At 38.4% G+C, this 15448-nt stretch overlaps 1 protein-coding gene across 2 annotated transcripts in view; it reads left to right on the top strand.

Moving 5' to 3' along the window:
- RLF (RLF zinc finger) overlaps nt 1-9797 on the top strand; it is a 63127-nt gene extending 53330 nt beyond the window's left edge. For both annotated transcript variants that reach the window (XM_040535057.1, XM_040535058.1), the window contains 2 exons: nt 1924-2065; nt 4664-9797. In XM_040535057.1, coding sequence (XP_040390991.1) covers nt 1924-2065; nt 4664-9379 — 4858 coding nt within the window. In that variant the 3' untranslated portion in view covers nt 9380-9797. The remainder of the gene's footprint in view (nt 1-1923; nt 2066-4663) is intronic.
- The last annotated feature ends 5651 nt before the right edge of the window (nt 9798-15448 follow it).

Below are 15448 nucleotides of genomic sequence, written 5' to 3'. Positions count from 1 at the left end.
CAGTAGTTCTGAGCTACTTCACTGCCTTATTCTCAAAGGAGTTGGGCAATTCATGAATCCATGAAATAACATAATCTTTAGTGTTAACATGAACAATATTCAACATGAACTGCAGCTAAGCACAGTTTCAAAAATTCTTCTCTTCAGTCTGATATGCTAGCAAAATTTTGTTCTTCAAAGTTCCTAGAGATACCTGTCTGCAGTTCTTTCTATTTCCTGTTGCTTCCCCCACCTCGAATAAATTTTGAAATAGAAAATTGCCCAAATACCAAGTTTTCCTTTCGTGCCTTTCATATATATGAACACTGAGGAATATTCTAGGTCACCGTTCTTAAGGACCCCTTCCAGCAATCTCCTTTAGCTTTGCAGAAAGCAGGAGCAGGATGAGAGAAGGAGTAGGGCAAACACTGAAAACTTGTTCCTGTGACAGAAACTCTTAGGAGGGATTATCCAGAGTCAGTCCCATCTCTCAGTACTCTCCCAGCTCTGTAAATGTACTGAATAAATGCACAAAATGACTGGTCTTTTGATAAAGCATTTCAAGTTGTTTTGTATCAGCTGTGGTAATGCCGAGTTACTTTTTTTTTTAATACTTTTATTGTATTCTGTGAGTTTCTCAATCTGGCTTTCCTTCATACAGTTTTTCTATGTTAGTCTTCCTGATGTTCAGGTGAATTTTATGCTTCATAAGTTGCATGTGGCTAAAAGTCAGTATAAAAAGTTGCTGATATCAAAACAATGTCTTTTTCTTCTCCAGTTATGTTTTAGAATTTAAAGTTAAAACACCTTTAATTTTGCTGCTTATATGCTAGTTCCTTGTAGGCCTATCCAGCTACTCTGCTCTTTCTTACAGAGAAAGGCTGTTAATGACATTTCTAAGCTTACTTTTTTAAAAATCCATGTTACTAGTAAATATTGTGTAATTGTATGCGTTAAATATACCTCAGGTCAAATCCATAACAAGGCCTCATTCACTTTTGCTTGGCTTAGTGTTCAAGAGTACAATTGCAGTAATTCAAAGAAAAAGCCTTGCTAATATTCAATGTAAAGCTTGTGTAGGTGTGTCTTTGTAATTTTAATTTGTTTTGGACTGACCTTTTATCTAGAAACCTTTATGTATAATTTGATGCATAGGGAGGTTGAGTTAGCAAAGGTGAAGTTTGCTCCAGTAAAGAATCAGAATAAAAAGTTTTTTCAAGTAGTATAAAAGATACAGCTCCTGTCACTGTTTCATTTTCCATTTCTGTGGTGCCCATCATGGTGGGAAAGCAACACAAAGTTGATTGCAATGTGCAACTGCTGTTGCCTTGATTATAATAAACTGCGTAAGAGAGCAGCTCTGTCCTTGACTGGTGTGAGCAGTAACACACATAACTACTCAAAGACAGTAGACAAAGCCCTCATCTTAAATATCACTTATGTAACACTTCAAAGTGTGTTCTGTTAGAGGTGCCTTAAAGCACTGTGTCAGAGTGGTATCATTGGAATGCACGTGTCAGCATCTAAGCCACTTGCCCAGTGGGAGAGAACTGATTACATTGCATTTCATCTTGCCTATTCTAAATTTCTATCTGGAAAGTTAAGACTTGCAAGTGTGGGTGTTTTTTGTTGTGTTTTTTGTTGTTGTTTTGTTTTGTGACTAAAAAGGGAATCTATGCAGCTGTAGGTGTCTATTAAGCAAGATATATCCTCTTGTCTTTCCCCATTAGCAGGAGATACACTGTGTTTTGATCTGATGAATGTTTGGAAGTAAGGCGTGGTAGCTTATCATCAGTATTTTTAAGAGATGTGATTGAAGTGTGTACTGTTTTTTAATAACGCTTGAACTATACTGTGGTGTCAACTCTGAACTACAGTGTGTAGGCTATGGACAGATTGTGCATATCTGCAATGTGCTTATGTTCTGCTTTAAATTCTTCGCAGGGAGCTGACACTTTTCTGGAGCAAATTGCAAAGAAGAATAGATCCTTCTTTAGATTCCTTCTTGGAGAGATGTCGTCAATTTGGCATCATTGCCAAGACACTGCAGCATTTGTTTTTCTTGATAAGAGTCATACAATCTGAAGTAAGTTTCAGTCCAGAGGATTTGGACGCAGCCAGAACTGTTTAGATGAATTTACTGTTTTCTTGATAATTCTGCTGAACTGCTATGAAAAAAATCTAGCATATTTTCAATGTTTTGGCTTTCTGTTTAGGTGCCTATTAGCTTTCTAATAAAAAAAAAATAGCTTTCTGTTAAAAAATTTTGTCAGTTTAGCACATTGTTGAAGTGACCTTTGATCATTTTAGAATGATTATTGCTAATTTGATTATTTGATAATTTTATAATTATTACTAGTGATGATTTTAGAATGTTTATTACTCTGAAAATACAGTTTGGTAGTATTTTGCAGGCAAAGCATAACTATATTTTGATCTGATGCCTGTTGGTTGTTGCGCCTTGCTCTTGATTGTTGCAGCATCTCTAAGAGATGAAGACTTGAATGAAATGTAACTTTTTTTTTTTATTCTGAGAAAATATCCTTATCCTCAAAATCTGTGGTGCAGTAACATCTGGAGTTCTACCTTCTGTTTTGATACCTATCTTTAGACAGTCACAGAAAGGTTCAACAGAGGTTTAACAGCAATTTTAAAAGCCTCACAAACTCTTTTTGAGAAGCAATGGAAAGAATTAAATTGCTACATTTAGCAGGAGGTGAATACAGTATTGCTGTTCATGAGCAGAGTAGTAGGGACAGATATGGTTGCTCAGTAGACTGTTTCTGTCTTCCTTTGATGGCTGCTCTGATGTTTGAACTGAACCTGTGCCTACTCACTATATGAGAGTAGTTTTGAGGGCAATTATGAATGAAAATTAATCAGGAATTCCTTAATATAAGTGGAGGAAAAAAAAGCCAGCTGGTTTTCAGGTTAAAAAATAAACTAGCTGGTTACAGGGTTTTTATTGTTTTAGTAAAGGTATTATACAGATCTTAAATTAGATATGGGATTTTTCCCTTAGTAATGTCACTATTTCCAAAAGATTTCAGATATTTCATCATGAAAAACAGCATAGTTTGGCACATGTACTGTAGAATTTGTCATGTGAACTTCAGTTGCGTGTGTCCTTCAATTAACAATGCATTCCTAAATTTGCCTCAGCCTTTCATTATTATGTGGTCATAAGTTAATTCAGAGTTAAGGCATCAAAATGGATTATGGATAAAGCAGGCAAGGTTCCGTTTTTTAATGAAATTTGTCTGGCATCAGGTTTGTTTGCCTTGGAGTCTCTTTCATTGGCTAGAGTTACTCCTGTGAACCAAATGAGTTACCAAGTGAGATTTGATATGACGAGCAAGTATCAAAGCCCTATTTTCGAGTCAAATGAAATAGAAGTCAGAAAGCTTACATGATAGTCCTTCTGACAGAGCAGAGAGGAGAATATGGAACTCTTAATTCGGCAGATTAATTCTATTCAGTTAATGAAAGTGCTTTGCACAGAGAAGTCTTTGTTCCTAAAGTGAGCCTATCTCTACTTTTAAAATGTATGTGAAAGTGCAGTTATATAAAGTACACTACATTGTAATACATACAATAGTTTTTCACCTCTTGAGTTTCCTTTTAAATATCATTTATTATTGGGAAAATAGCGTTTTACTGCTGTCTAGCAAATAGTGATGCTATTGAATTAAATTAGTATTGCATGACTTCCAATAGGCAATGCATGGTGAGGATAAAACCTTGCTAATTATTTTCGCTAGTTCTTAGCTCTTTTGGCATTTACCAGAGCTCTTTTGGCATTTAGTATCTGAGTTGATGTAGGTGTAGTCATGTTAACCACTTGTCATCTCTACACTATTCACAGATAAATTTTGTCTTTACAAATAATAACTAATTACTTAAAACACTCAGATTCGTTATGTTGAAGAGTATAATTTTGTCAGCTTTTGGAACAAAATGACTTTCAATCTTGTCTATGCAGAATTTAAAGTTGTTGTGTTTTTTGTTTTTTCTTTTAAATCAGCATATGGGTAATAATTTTACATATCTTCCTAATAGTACTGAACAGTATTTAAAAGTTGCATAGACTTCTTAGAAAATGCTTGGAGTTGAAATTCCAGTGAACTTCATCAGGAATTTTTTTTACTCTCATACTGCTTATGCTGTCGAAGGTTGTTTTGTTTCAGGGTGCAAGTGTACATTAATTTCCTTATTACACATTGACAGATGTTGTGAATTAATATCCTGTGTGGATACTGCAGGAGTACCGTATGTGGAAGACTTACACCATTTTTTTAGGCATCTGACTTCCATATGATTGAGAGACAGGGAGTGAAGAGAGGTAGGAATTGTGATTGAGTCAGTCCATGAAGATAGGCAGGAGTAAAAAGGATGTTTCACATCTAACACCCTGAACTAGTCAATGTGATTTCTGCACAGAGTGCACTAAAAGATGAATCCACTCACTTAAAAAACAGAAGAGGTTGCTTACATAAAGTAACTTAAATTTTTTAGAGCATGCTGAGGTGACTTGGGCACATAACACTCAGAAACCTGAATGTGTTTTGAATGTGCTCTAGTCTATCGCTTTTATTGCATAGTTCTTTCAGAGAACAGTTTGGGAGAGAATCTACTTATCAAAGAAAGGTAACATTTGTTTTGTGGCTGTTGTTTTTTTTAACAGGCAGAAGAAGCAGGACTTGCTGTGTCTGTTTTGTTGTGTGTGAGAGCCCTTCAGATCAGATCAAGTGGAAGTGATGAAATGAAGACATCAGTATGTAAAACAATTGCATGCCTTTTGCCAGAAGACCTTGAAGTTAGGAGAGCTTGTCAGCTCACTGAGTTCTTGCTTGAGCCAACATTGGGAGGATTTAATATGTTGGAAGAGCTCTATATGCAACCAGATCAGAAATTTGATGAAGAAAATGCACTGGTTCCAAACTCACTCCGTTGTGAGCTGCTGTTAGCTTTAAAAGCATACTGGCCATTTGATCCTGAATTTTGGGACTGGAAGACTTTAAAGCGACATTGCCTTAAACTTTTAGGGAAAGTGGGCTCTGATTCTGAGGATGATGCAAGTTTTAATATGTCAATCAATGAAACCGACGTGTTAGAAACTTTCTTCAGTGACTATGAAGAGGCAAAAGAACATAAATATTATGATGGAAAAGACACAATTGGCTACCATAAAGAAAAAGCAAGAGTAAAAAAACCTATTGGTTCTTCAGAACGATACCAGAGATGGCTTCAATACAAATTTTTTTGTGTGCTCTGCAAAAGGGAGTGTATAGAGGCTAGAATATTGCATCATTCTAAGATGCATATGGAAGATGGTATTTATACATGTCCTGTGTGTACTAAAAAGTTCAAGAGAAAGGAATTCTTTGTACCTCATGTAATGGAACATGTTAAGATGCCACCTAGTAGAACACACAGACCAAAAAAGAAAATAATACTGAAAAAAGAGAGATCACCACAAAAGACGACAGCCTCTAGCAGTCCCACTCCAGCACTTCAGGAAAAGTCATATCAGCCAGAGCAGTCTGAAAAATTTGAAAATGATGCACATGAATATGTCACATTTAGCCAACTGGAAAATTGCCAACTACAAGACAGAGACATCTATCCATGTCCTGGAACAGATTGTTCTAGAGTATTTAAACAGTTCAAATACTTAAGTGTACATCTGAAAGCTGAGCATCAAAACAATGATGAGAATGCAAAACACTACTTGGATATGAAAAACAGGAGAGAGAAATGCGCTTTTTGTCGCCGACACTTCATGACATCCTTTCATTTACGGGAACATGAACGTGTGCACTGTGGACCTCAACCATATATGTGTGTGTCAATGGATTGTTATGCTAGATTTGGGTCAGTTAATGAGCTTCTTAATCACAAACAAACACATGATGATCTGCGTTATAAATGCGAGCTAAACGGATGTAATATTGTTTTCAGTGATTTAGGGCAACTTTACCATCATGAGGCACAGCATTTCAGAGATGCATCATACACCTGCAACTTCTTTGGTTGCAAAAAGTTTTATTATTCAAAAACTGAATTTCAGAATCATCTTGCAGTGCATAATATTGCAGTGTCAAATGGGGAAGTGAAGCAAACAGTGAAACTTGAAGATTCAGTTTCAAAAGACAAATGCAGTTATCTTCCAGAGTCTCAATTGCTTGAACAATCTGAAAATTCCAATCAGAATGAAAACTTGGATCCCACGAGATCACAGGAAATTCCACAGATTAAGGAAGAAGTGCTCTCTGATAGTGAAGATTTAGATGATGAAAGTAATTGCAGTCTTCATTGTGGGAACCATAGTGCAGCTGCTTCAGTAAATCAAGGCCAGGTGTCTCCTTTACTGATGGAAACATTGGCTCACAGTCAAACAGTTCCAGGCTTTCTCATGTCCCAGGAAGGAGTCTTCCATTCAACAGATGTGAAGCAACAGTGTTCCAATGTGGCAGTTTGCTTTGGTGAAAAAAAATTTTCATGTGGTTTTGAAGGCTGCTGTTCCACGCACAAGAACTCCAGAGGTATGCAAAAACACCTTCGCAGGGCTCATCCATATAACTTCAAAGGTAAAAAAAAAGTGGAGGTGAAAACTAAAGACTTTCTTGATCTATTGAGTGATGCTCAGGACAGTAAATCCCCTACAGACATTAATACAGAGTTAGGTCATAGTTCAGATACAAATGCTGACTCTCCAGAAAGCTTGTATTGTAATATAAATGTTAAAGGAAACAGTGGCTTCAAGGAAGAAACTTGTCCTTCTTCTCCAGAAACATCTTTTTATGATAGTACTAAAGATTCAAATATTGAAGATAACATGTTGGAACTAATGTTAGGCTTGAAACATCTAAGCTTAAAGAATTCTAACATGCAGAATTCTTCAAGAAGCAAGCATTTTTTGGGCTCTTTGCAGTCCTACTCATCTAGAGATGCCAAGTGCCCTGAGTCAGTAGTAGATGAAACTACCTCAAAATTTCAGTTTCAAGAGCAACATGAAAATTTACCCAGCCAGTACCTTACTCAGCTGGCAGCTAAACCATTTTTCTGTGAATGTCAAGGATGTACGTGTGAGTTTGTGACCAGAGAAGCTCTCTTAATGCATTATGTTAAAAAGCATAACTATTCAAAGGAAATGGTTCTTCAGTTAAATATGTTCCAGCATCGGTACTCACCATTTAAGTGTCATATTTGCCAAAGATCATTTACAAGAAAAACACACCTTAGAATTCACTATAGAAACAAACATCAAATTGGCTGTGAGAGGGTAACTCACAAATTTGAACATGTAGGCTTATTTACAGATGACATGCATAAAAATAGCACTGTTCCAACACCTGTCTGTGCAACCAAGGTTGAATTCATTGAACATTCAGACCATTCTGAACAGCTGTGTCATCCTAAAAAGGAAGAGTGTAGTTCTGAGACAGATTTGGAATCCGGTGAAGAGACAGACAATGTAACAAGAAAATCATCTAAAATAGCATCTCTGGACAGCCATAGGGAAGAACTGGAAGCACGAGAGGGAAGAGGAAGTAAAAGAACAGTTGCTAAAGGGAACTTATGTTACATATTGCATAAGTACCACAAACCATTTCATTGTATACATAAAAGTTGCAACTCTGCATTTACCAACCAGAAGGGTTTGATTCGCCATTATAGGACTGTTCACCAGTATAATAAGGAACAGCTCTGCTTAGAAAAAGACAAAGCAAGAACAAAAAGGGAGCTTGTCAAATGTAAAAAAATATTTGCATGCAAACACAAAGAGTGTGGTAAGCGGTTTTTATGTTCTAAAGATCTTGCTAAGCATTGCAGTGACTTCCACAATGAACACTTAGAGGATCAAAAACTGCTTTCTGAAACTGAATCTGCAAGATTTGCTTGTAATCAAGCCCAGTGCCCTGCTGTATTTTATACCTTCAATAAGCTTAAACAGCATCTCGTAGAAGAACATGCTAGTGAAGAAAAAATAAACAAAGATTTTGAAATCCATTGTGACCTTAACGGCTGTGATCGAGTTTTCACAAATTACAGTCACTACTCTCAACATGTGTATTTTCGACATAGTGAATATTATGATAGTCTCTTTGGAAATCAGAAAGAGGAAGAAGATAATCATGACAAAAATAAAAATGAACAAAGTTATCTGAAAGACACTTTTGACATAAACAAGCAGAATGGGAAGCAGTTAAAAGAAAAATCTAAGAGAGTTAGCAGAAGTAAAGAAAAGCATTTGATTAATTTCAAAACAAAAGAGGAAGCCCTACAAATGTGTAAAGAGAAGTCTAACCAGACCCAGTACCCTTGCATGGTTCAGGGATGTCTATCTGTTGTCAAATTGGAAAGCAGTATATTGAGGCACTATAAACGCACACATCAGATGACCAATATGTATATAGAGCAAAGGATTCAGAAACTTGTTGTTTGTGTTAAATGTGGCATAATGATTGAAAAACAGACCTCCTCTGAAACAGCTTTAGGCTTGGATAAAAAAGGCATAAAGGTTAAAGAGGAGGTATCAGCTAATCCTGAATATGTGCAGGAAAGTGAAAAATTTCTTGTTCCAAATTCTGATTGTGAGCATCAAGATGTAAGCAATGAAGACCAAAAAAGAAATAGTGTAAGTTTTGATACAGGTGCCTTTATGTATTCAGGCACTTTAAAATATAACCACAGTTCAAAAACCAGCTCTTTTGAAGAGCATAATGTCAGGGAGTCAGTTATGTGTAAAACTGAAGATTTTTCTGAAAATAGTGAAAGAGAAAATAGTTCTTATTTCTCCAGTTTACAATTGGAATTGCCAAGAGAGAAAGACACAGAAGGATGTCAGCATAGTGCAGTTACTCAAAATGCAAAAAGAAATGTAGTTTTTGCTACAAAAGACAAATTGCAGAAGCCTTCAGTCTCCAGACCATTTGATTTAAAGACATATAAACCAATGGGATTTGAGTCTTCATTTTTAAAATTTATTCAGGAAAGTGAGGAAAAAGATGACGATGATGATGATTTTGATGAGGTAGTGGAATGGGAGTCCCCTGAGCAGTTGCCAGTGGATAGAATCTTGCAAAAAGAGGGAGACAGTCAAAGGGATACACCAGTAAATAGCTTTGTGGATGACAAAAATGTAATCATACCCCAAAATAATCGTGGGCAACTAACAGAAATCCAGCCCTTGTTGTCTGAATCATCGTCTGCCCCTTCTTTAGAAAATTTGAGGGCTATCTTGGACAAGGCGTTAACAGACTGTGGAGACCTTGCCTTAAAACAACTTCATTACTTAAGACCAGTAGTTGTTCTTGAAAGATCAAAGTTTTCCACGTCCCTTATAGACTTATTTCCAACAAAAAAGGCAGATGAGCTTTGTGTAGGAAGTACATAAATAGTTTTGCTTAGAGCAGATTGCCTACACTACTGCTATATGGGGAGAACTTCAATTAGAACAGTAATTGTTACAGTACACACTGTTTAGGTTAGTTTAGACTGTTTAATTACATGAATGTATAATATCTGTCAAAAGTATTGGCCAAGTTAATTTAGCTCCCTATTTTTTTTTTCCTCAATGAACTATGCTGATTTTGGTGCTATTTAATACATCAGAATACTGGGGGCTTCCTCTTGCAGAGTAAATGTGCATGATTGTATATGGAACACGTACTAGGGTACCAGGGTTTGGGGGGCGATGGAGTTATTACTTGACTTGAATGTGCACCCTAGGGTGCTTTGTGTAACATATTGTACACTACAGCATCTTATATTTTTTGAGTTATGAGTTTCAATAAATTACAGTTTTTCACCCATTTGCTTACTGTATAGTAAATCTGTAATGTGGGTTACTTGTGATTGAGTTTGGAACCATTCTGACTGCATTGGATAATGTTGCTTGAATTTTATGCATTTGTAGATTTACCAAACTGATGAAACGCTATACAGAAAGTAAAGTATTACATTCTATTTTATAATATTATCTGTCCTTTTTTCAGACTTTAAAAAATCAGTACAGGCAGAAAGCACTTGCCACTTAGAGAGATGAGAAACCCCTAGTTACCTTTTCCTTTAAAGGAAGAAGCTTCTGAGAGCATTTGTTACAAGGTGTTTGAAAATCATTGACAGGCTTCCATGAAATTCACATTACAGTAAAGTTATCAGTACATGTTTTGGGCTCCCTGCTTAATTCTTTGGATAACAAAACCTAACTGGAAGATTCACCAGAAAAGTAGTGTTTTAAGATCTATTTCTTATCTTTTTGTCTCATTTCTTTGCCTCCCTTTTGGATACATCATGAGGCCCAGTCTGTTTCCTGTGTAAGTGCTTTTTCCCAATCTCTATGAGGATGCTAACGAGTGAACAAACAGCCCCTTATTGATCAAGGACTGGGGTTTGATGGAGTGTTGCAGTTTTTATACTGTGATCTGGAAAAGTAGCAATGGAAAGAAAATGAAGAAAACTTTGGAAAGTGTTCTTTAAACAGACCATGATTATTGATTGGGTGCAGTGATGAAGAGGGCTGTTTAAAAAGCTACATTAAAAAGTCTGGGGAACTGTTATGACCAAAGCTAGGTATCTTCATGCTAACCACTTAGAAAAGTTATTTGGGTGTCTTTAAAATAAAGGCTAGGTTAAAAGTCCTACTCCAAGCAGGAGAAGTGTAGTTTATTGTACTTTTCCTGTGATCTCATTTTGCTAAAATATAAAAAATATAAGCTTCTTGTGATGAAAGGATATGGTGCAAGAATCTTCTCACTAGCTTTTAAAAAAATAAAAGTGAGATAGGCTCAAAATGTTAAATAGTACACCAGGGTCATGCAAGTGAAATAGTGTGTTCTTAAATGGTTTCAGCTCTTAAAAGCGTAGTCAAGTTCAAACGTGAATCATCAGGATCTCAGAACAAATGGGATTAACTGCAGGCAATAAATATGTGATGACTACATCAGATAATGGGCTTAGAGAGATACCAATACACTCCAGGGTTTTTTGAGCATCTCACAAAGCAAATTATCCCCATCCATGCCTATATTATAGATCCTGGTGTGTAATATTAAAAAATAAATAAAATTTAAAAAAAAAAAAAATTTTATAGATCCTGGTTACTAATGTTAGAGAAATTGTTGCTCTTTCTGTAGGCTTAAATATAATGCAGGACAAAATAGAGATGCAGACATTGTTTCTACCTGTTAGGTATGAAGGCAGGCCCTGCAGTATTCTTCAGTTTAAGAACTATGTTTAGAAACTGCCAAGTCAGTTTCCCTCAGTGGTTGTACACAAGCGTCTTAGAGGTTTTTTCCTCTGGTGATCTGTCATCCTGTGCAACAGTGGGATTTTTATTGCTGTGGTCTCATCTTTGTAGTCATATTTCTGTTCAAAGAATGTCACACTGGACTGTCAGCTACTTCCTAGTTAGAAAAGTAACTTATCCATTTCAGATACTGGCAGTATATTTCAGTCTTCGTACTTGGTCATCTATAATATGTCATCCCATCTCAGTGAGGTAATAGATGTCACACCATGAAAACTGCATGGTTCCCATCTGCATCCTGATTCCCAATTTCTTCATCAGCTGGTCTGTCTGATCTTTCCAGTTCCCTCGTGTTGGTGGGTATAAGAGAAGGTCTGAAGTTAGGAATTTTCACTGCCATCGAGTAGGCCATCAGTTTTCCTTCCAAGTGCTACTAGTACTTGTTTTACAGTGAAGATCCTATTGCTCCCAAACAAACCTGAGAATGTCTTGTTCTCTGGTAAAGTAATACTGTTGTGATGACTTCTTAAATTAAAAAAAAAAAAATCCTACTGTAAACAGTAGATACCTGAGAAAATGGAGGTGCAAGTTCATAATCATGGTATATTGCTTCCATTTTTTTTAATTTTTGTCTTCTGTTTTGTGGATTTTGTAGCAAAACAACATTTCCTTTGCTGCAAATGCCTGTCTTCCTTTTACGTTCACCAAGGCTATGGGTTTCCCTGTCTTGTTCGATGGGTAATAAAAAACGAGCGTACCGTTATTAAGAGAGACCTGCTAAACTTCTGTACTTCTCGCAGGACTCTCAGCAGAGCTAACAGTTTGGATCAGTGGTTTTGCTTGACTGTTATTTTGTGGCTGTTTCTTTGTTTGTGCACGATCTTTGGATTTTATAATACCGATGCAGTCTTACAAAACTGGATTTGGCTTGACCAGGAGGGGACAGTTACCTTGAATTCTTCCCTAGTTTGTAAATTGAAGGTTCCAGCTTTCAGGGAATTCCCATGCAGCAGTATCTCTGTCTGCAATGAGGAGTCCCAGAACAAGAAGCTAAACAAATTTATGAAATGTACTGTGCCAGCCTGCTTTATTTTAAAAAGGACTTAACAGAGCTTACTTTAGTAGAATTTGATGCAATGATACTGCATTGCAAGGAGAAAGAAAGCAGATGTTAGGAGACTGTCAAGAGATGAAGAAAAATGGCCAAATACTAGTTTAGTCAGTATTAAGTTTTATAATTCACTTATCCTAGTGAAAGGCTGTGAAAGGAATCCTTTCAGACAAGTACTGGTAAGGTTTTGCCTGTATTATTGTGTGCAGCCTGCGTAACTTGTACTGAATAAAAATAACCTAAAAACCTTGTGTACAGACTGCAGTTCCTAAAGGATGAAAAGTCTGTGAATGATGGTTAAGAGCGCTTGAATTGGGTAGCAAATGTATGCTGGAGAGGAGTGCCCCTTCTGTCCTCCCCTCACATACTATGAGAAGCTGTGTGAGCTTACAGAGAGCATTGGCACAGAGCAAATTGCAGGAACTCTGTGCTGGAAATCAGAGAGAGAAAAAAAAAAAGTTACAAATTATTAGAGCAGTCCTAGAAGGCCTTTTCTTTAGAAGAACCAAGGGAAAGAGACCTCTGTGATCCTGTTAAAGGACTGAATGGAGATGACTGGCTTCAGTATCAAAAATTGCATCTATCCAATAGCATAGGAATTTCCTTCAAGCTCTGTGCTAAAGTGTGATGGAGCAGCTCTCGCCTGACATGGCATCATTCCTTTGTTATCTATATGTCTGGTCTATGATTCAGGGAAGAGCTGTCACGGCATCATTCCTCTGTTATTTACAGTGTGGTGGAGCCTGACACTGCATCACACCCCCTGTTATCTATATGCTACAGGCATGGGACGATCTGGCCTCCCTGGCTGTATCTAGAGCTCCTGTGATGTGGCTAACCAACAAAGGCACAATTACATGCTAAGGAGGGGTTGCACAACCTGAATCATAGCCAAAATCGAAAAAGACCTGAATCATGGAAAATTGCTGACTAAAAATTAATCGTCTAACGATCCTATAGAGATCCCAACCAAGAACCCTTTGGGCTCTCTAGGACCATAGTGGGCTGTGACCCAGGAACTCCCCCTGGAAGGGATGCCTCTCAGGGAAGATTCTTTGAGGTTTAATGATCATCTGCTGACAGCCACCACGTAATTGGAAAGAGCAAGTATTACACTCTAATAAGGGGGAAATCCTTAGGTGCACAACTAACTTGAGAACCCTCTGATACCACACAGTAAGTCTAATCTGAACCTTGCCATTCTCAAATCTTTGTCAAGTTGCTACAGTTGCTATATCACATCAAAAACGAGCTGTTAGGTATCACATAAATCCAACCTTGTAATCTACCCCCAAAGTGGCAATACATTTCAATCACTACTGAGTTTGCCTGAGTAATCTTGCAACATAAAGTAATATTAAGGAGCTGTGTGAAAGTCAGGAGTTTACTCCTTTGCGCTTTAGGTCACGAAGAAACTCCTTGTTTATACAAGCAGTCCTTCTGCTGAAGTTCTTAGCTTTAGTGGAGGTCAGAGAGGGCAAGAGGGAAAATAAAAGAAGCAATATCTCATTTGGGAAAGTTAATTCAGCTCCAGCATGTAAGTTCATCTTGTGGAATACTAGGAAGAATGGTAACAGGATGTTAACAGATGTAAACAGGAACAGACAAGGATTTTTACTTACTGAAGTCTACCTTGACTTCAGTAAGGCTTTTGACACCATTTCCCACAACATTCTCCTCGAGAAACTGGCTGCTCGTGGCTTGGACTGGCGTACGCTTTGTTGGGTTAAAAACTGGCTGGATGGCCGGGCCCAAAGAGTTGTGGTGAATGGAGCCAAATCCAGTTGGAGGCCGGTTACTAGTGGAGTCCCCCAGGGCTCAGTGCTGGGGCCGGTCCTCTTTAATATCTTTATCAATGACCTGGACGAGGGGATCGAGTGCACCCTCAGTAAGTTTGCAGATGACACCAAGTTAGGTGCGTGTGTCGATCTGCTCGAGGGAAAGAAGGCTCTGCAGGAAGATCTGGATAGGCTGGACCGATGGGCTGAGGTCAACTGCATGAAGTTCAACAAGGCCAAGTGCCGGGTCCTGCACCTGGGGCGCAACAACCCCAAGCAGCACTACAGGCTGGGAGATGAGTGGCTGGAAAGCTGCCTGGCGGAGAAGGACCTGGGAGTACTGGTTGATAGTCGGCTGAATATGAGCCAGCAGTGTGCTCAGGTGGCCAAGAAGGCCAACAGCATCCTGGCTTGCATAAGAAGCAGTGTGGCCAGCAGGTCTAAGGAGGTGATTGTCCCCCTGTACTCGGCTCTGGTGAGGCCGCACCTCGAGTACTGTGTTCAGTTTTGGGCCCCTCGCTACAAGAAGGACATGGAGGTGCTCGAGAGAGTCCAGAGAAGGGCAACGAAGCTGGTGAGGGGTCTGGAGAACAAGTCTTACGAGGAGCGGCTGAGGGAGCTGGGGTTGTTTAGCCTGGAGAAGAGGAGGCTCAGGGGAGACCTCATCGCTCTCTATAGGTACCTTAAAGGAGGCTGTAGAGAGGTGGGGGGTGGTCTATTCTTCCATGTGCCTGGTGACAGGACAAGGGGGAATGGGCTAAAGTTGCGCCAGGGGAGGTTTAGGTTGGATATTAGGAAGAACTTCTTTACCGAAAGGGTTGTTAGGCATTGGAATGGGCCACCCAGGGAGGTGGTTGAGTCGCCATCCCTGGAGGTCTTTAAAAGACGTTTAGATGTAGCCCTTAGTGATATGGTTTAGTGGAGGACTTGTTAGTGTTAGGGCAGAGGTTGGACTAGATGATCTTGGAGGTCTCTTCCAACCTAGACGATTCTGTGATTCTGTGATTTTGAGTAGCTAGCTGCAGTAGGAACCACCTGAAACTATCAAACAGCAAAGACTGATAGAAATTTTCATAATGTTATCAGATGAAGCTAACAGAAAAGTAGGAGAGGTTGAGCTGGACACAGGATAGGATTTCAGATTTGCACAGGGTAAAAATTGTGGTATGAAAAAGCTGTTTTGATTCCATAGAATCTGAAATTGGAGACAGCAATGAAATAGAATCATCACAGAATGGTTTGGGTTGGAAGGGACCTTAAAGATCATCAAGTTCCAACCCCTTTCCCATGGGCAGGGACACCTCCCACCAGCCCAGGCTGCCCAAA

The sequence above is a fragment of the Cygnus olor genome, chromosome 23 (genome assembly GCF_009769625.2).
Source record: "Cygnus olor isolate bCygOlo1 chromosome 23, bCygOlo1.pri.v2, whole genome shotgun sequence".
Taxonomy (NCBI): Eukaryota; Metazoa; Chordata; class Aves; order Anseriformes; family Anatidae; genus Cygnus; species Cygnus olor.
Note: the sequence above shows the minus strand (reverse complement) of the source record. Positions and strands in the feature narration are given on the sequence as shown.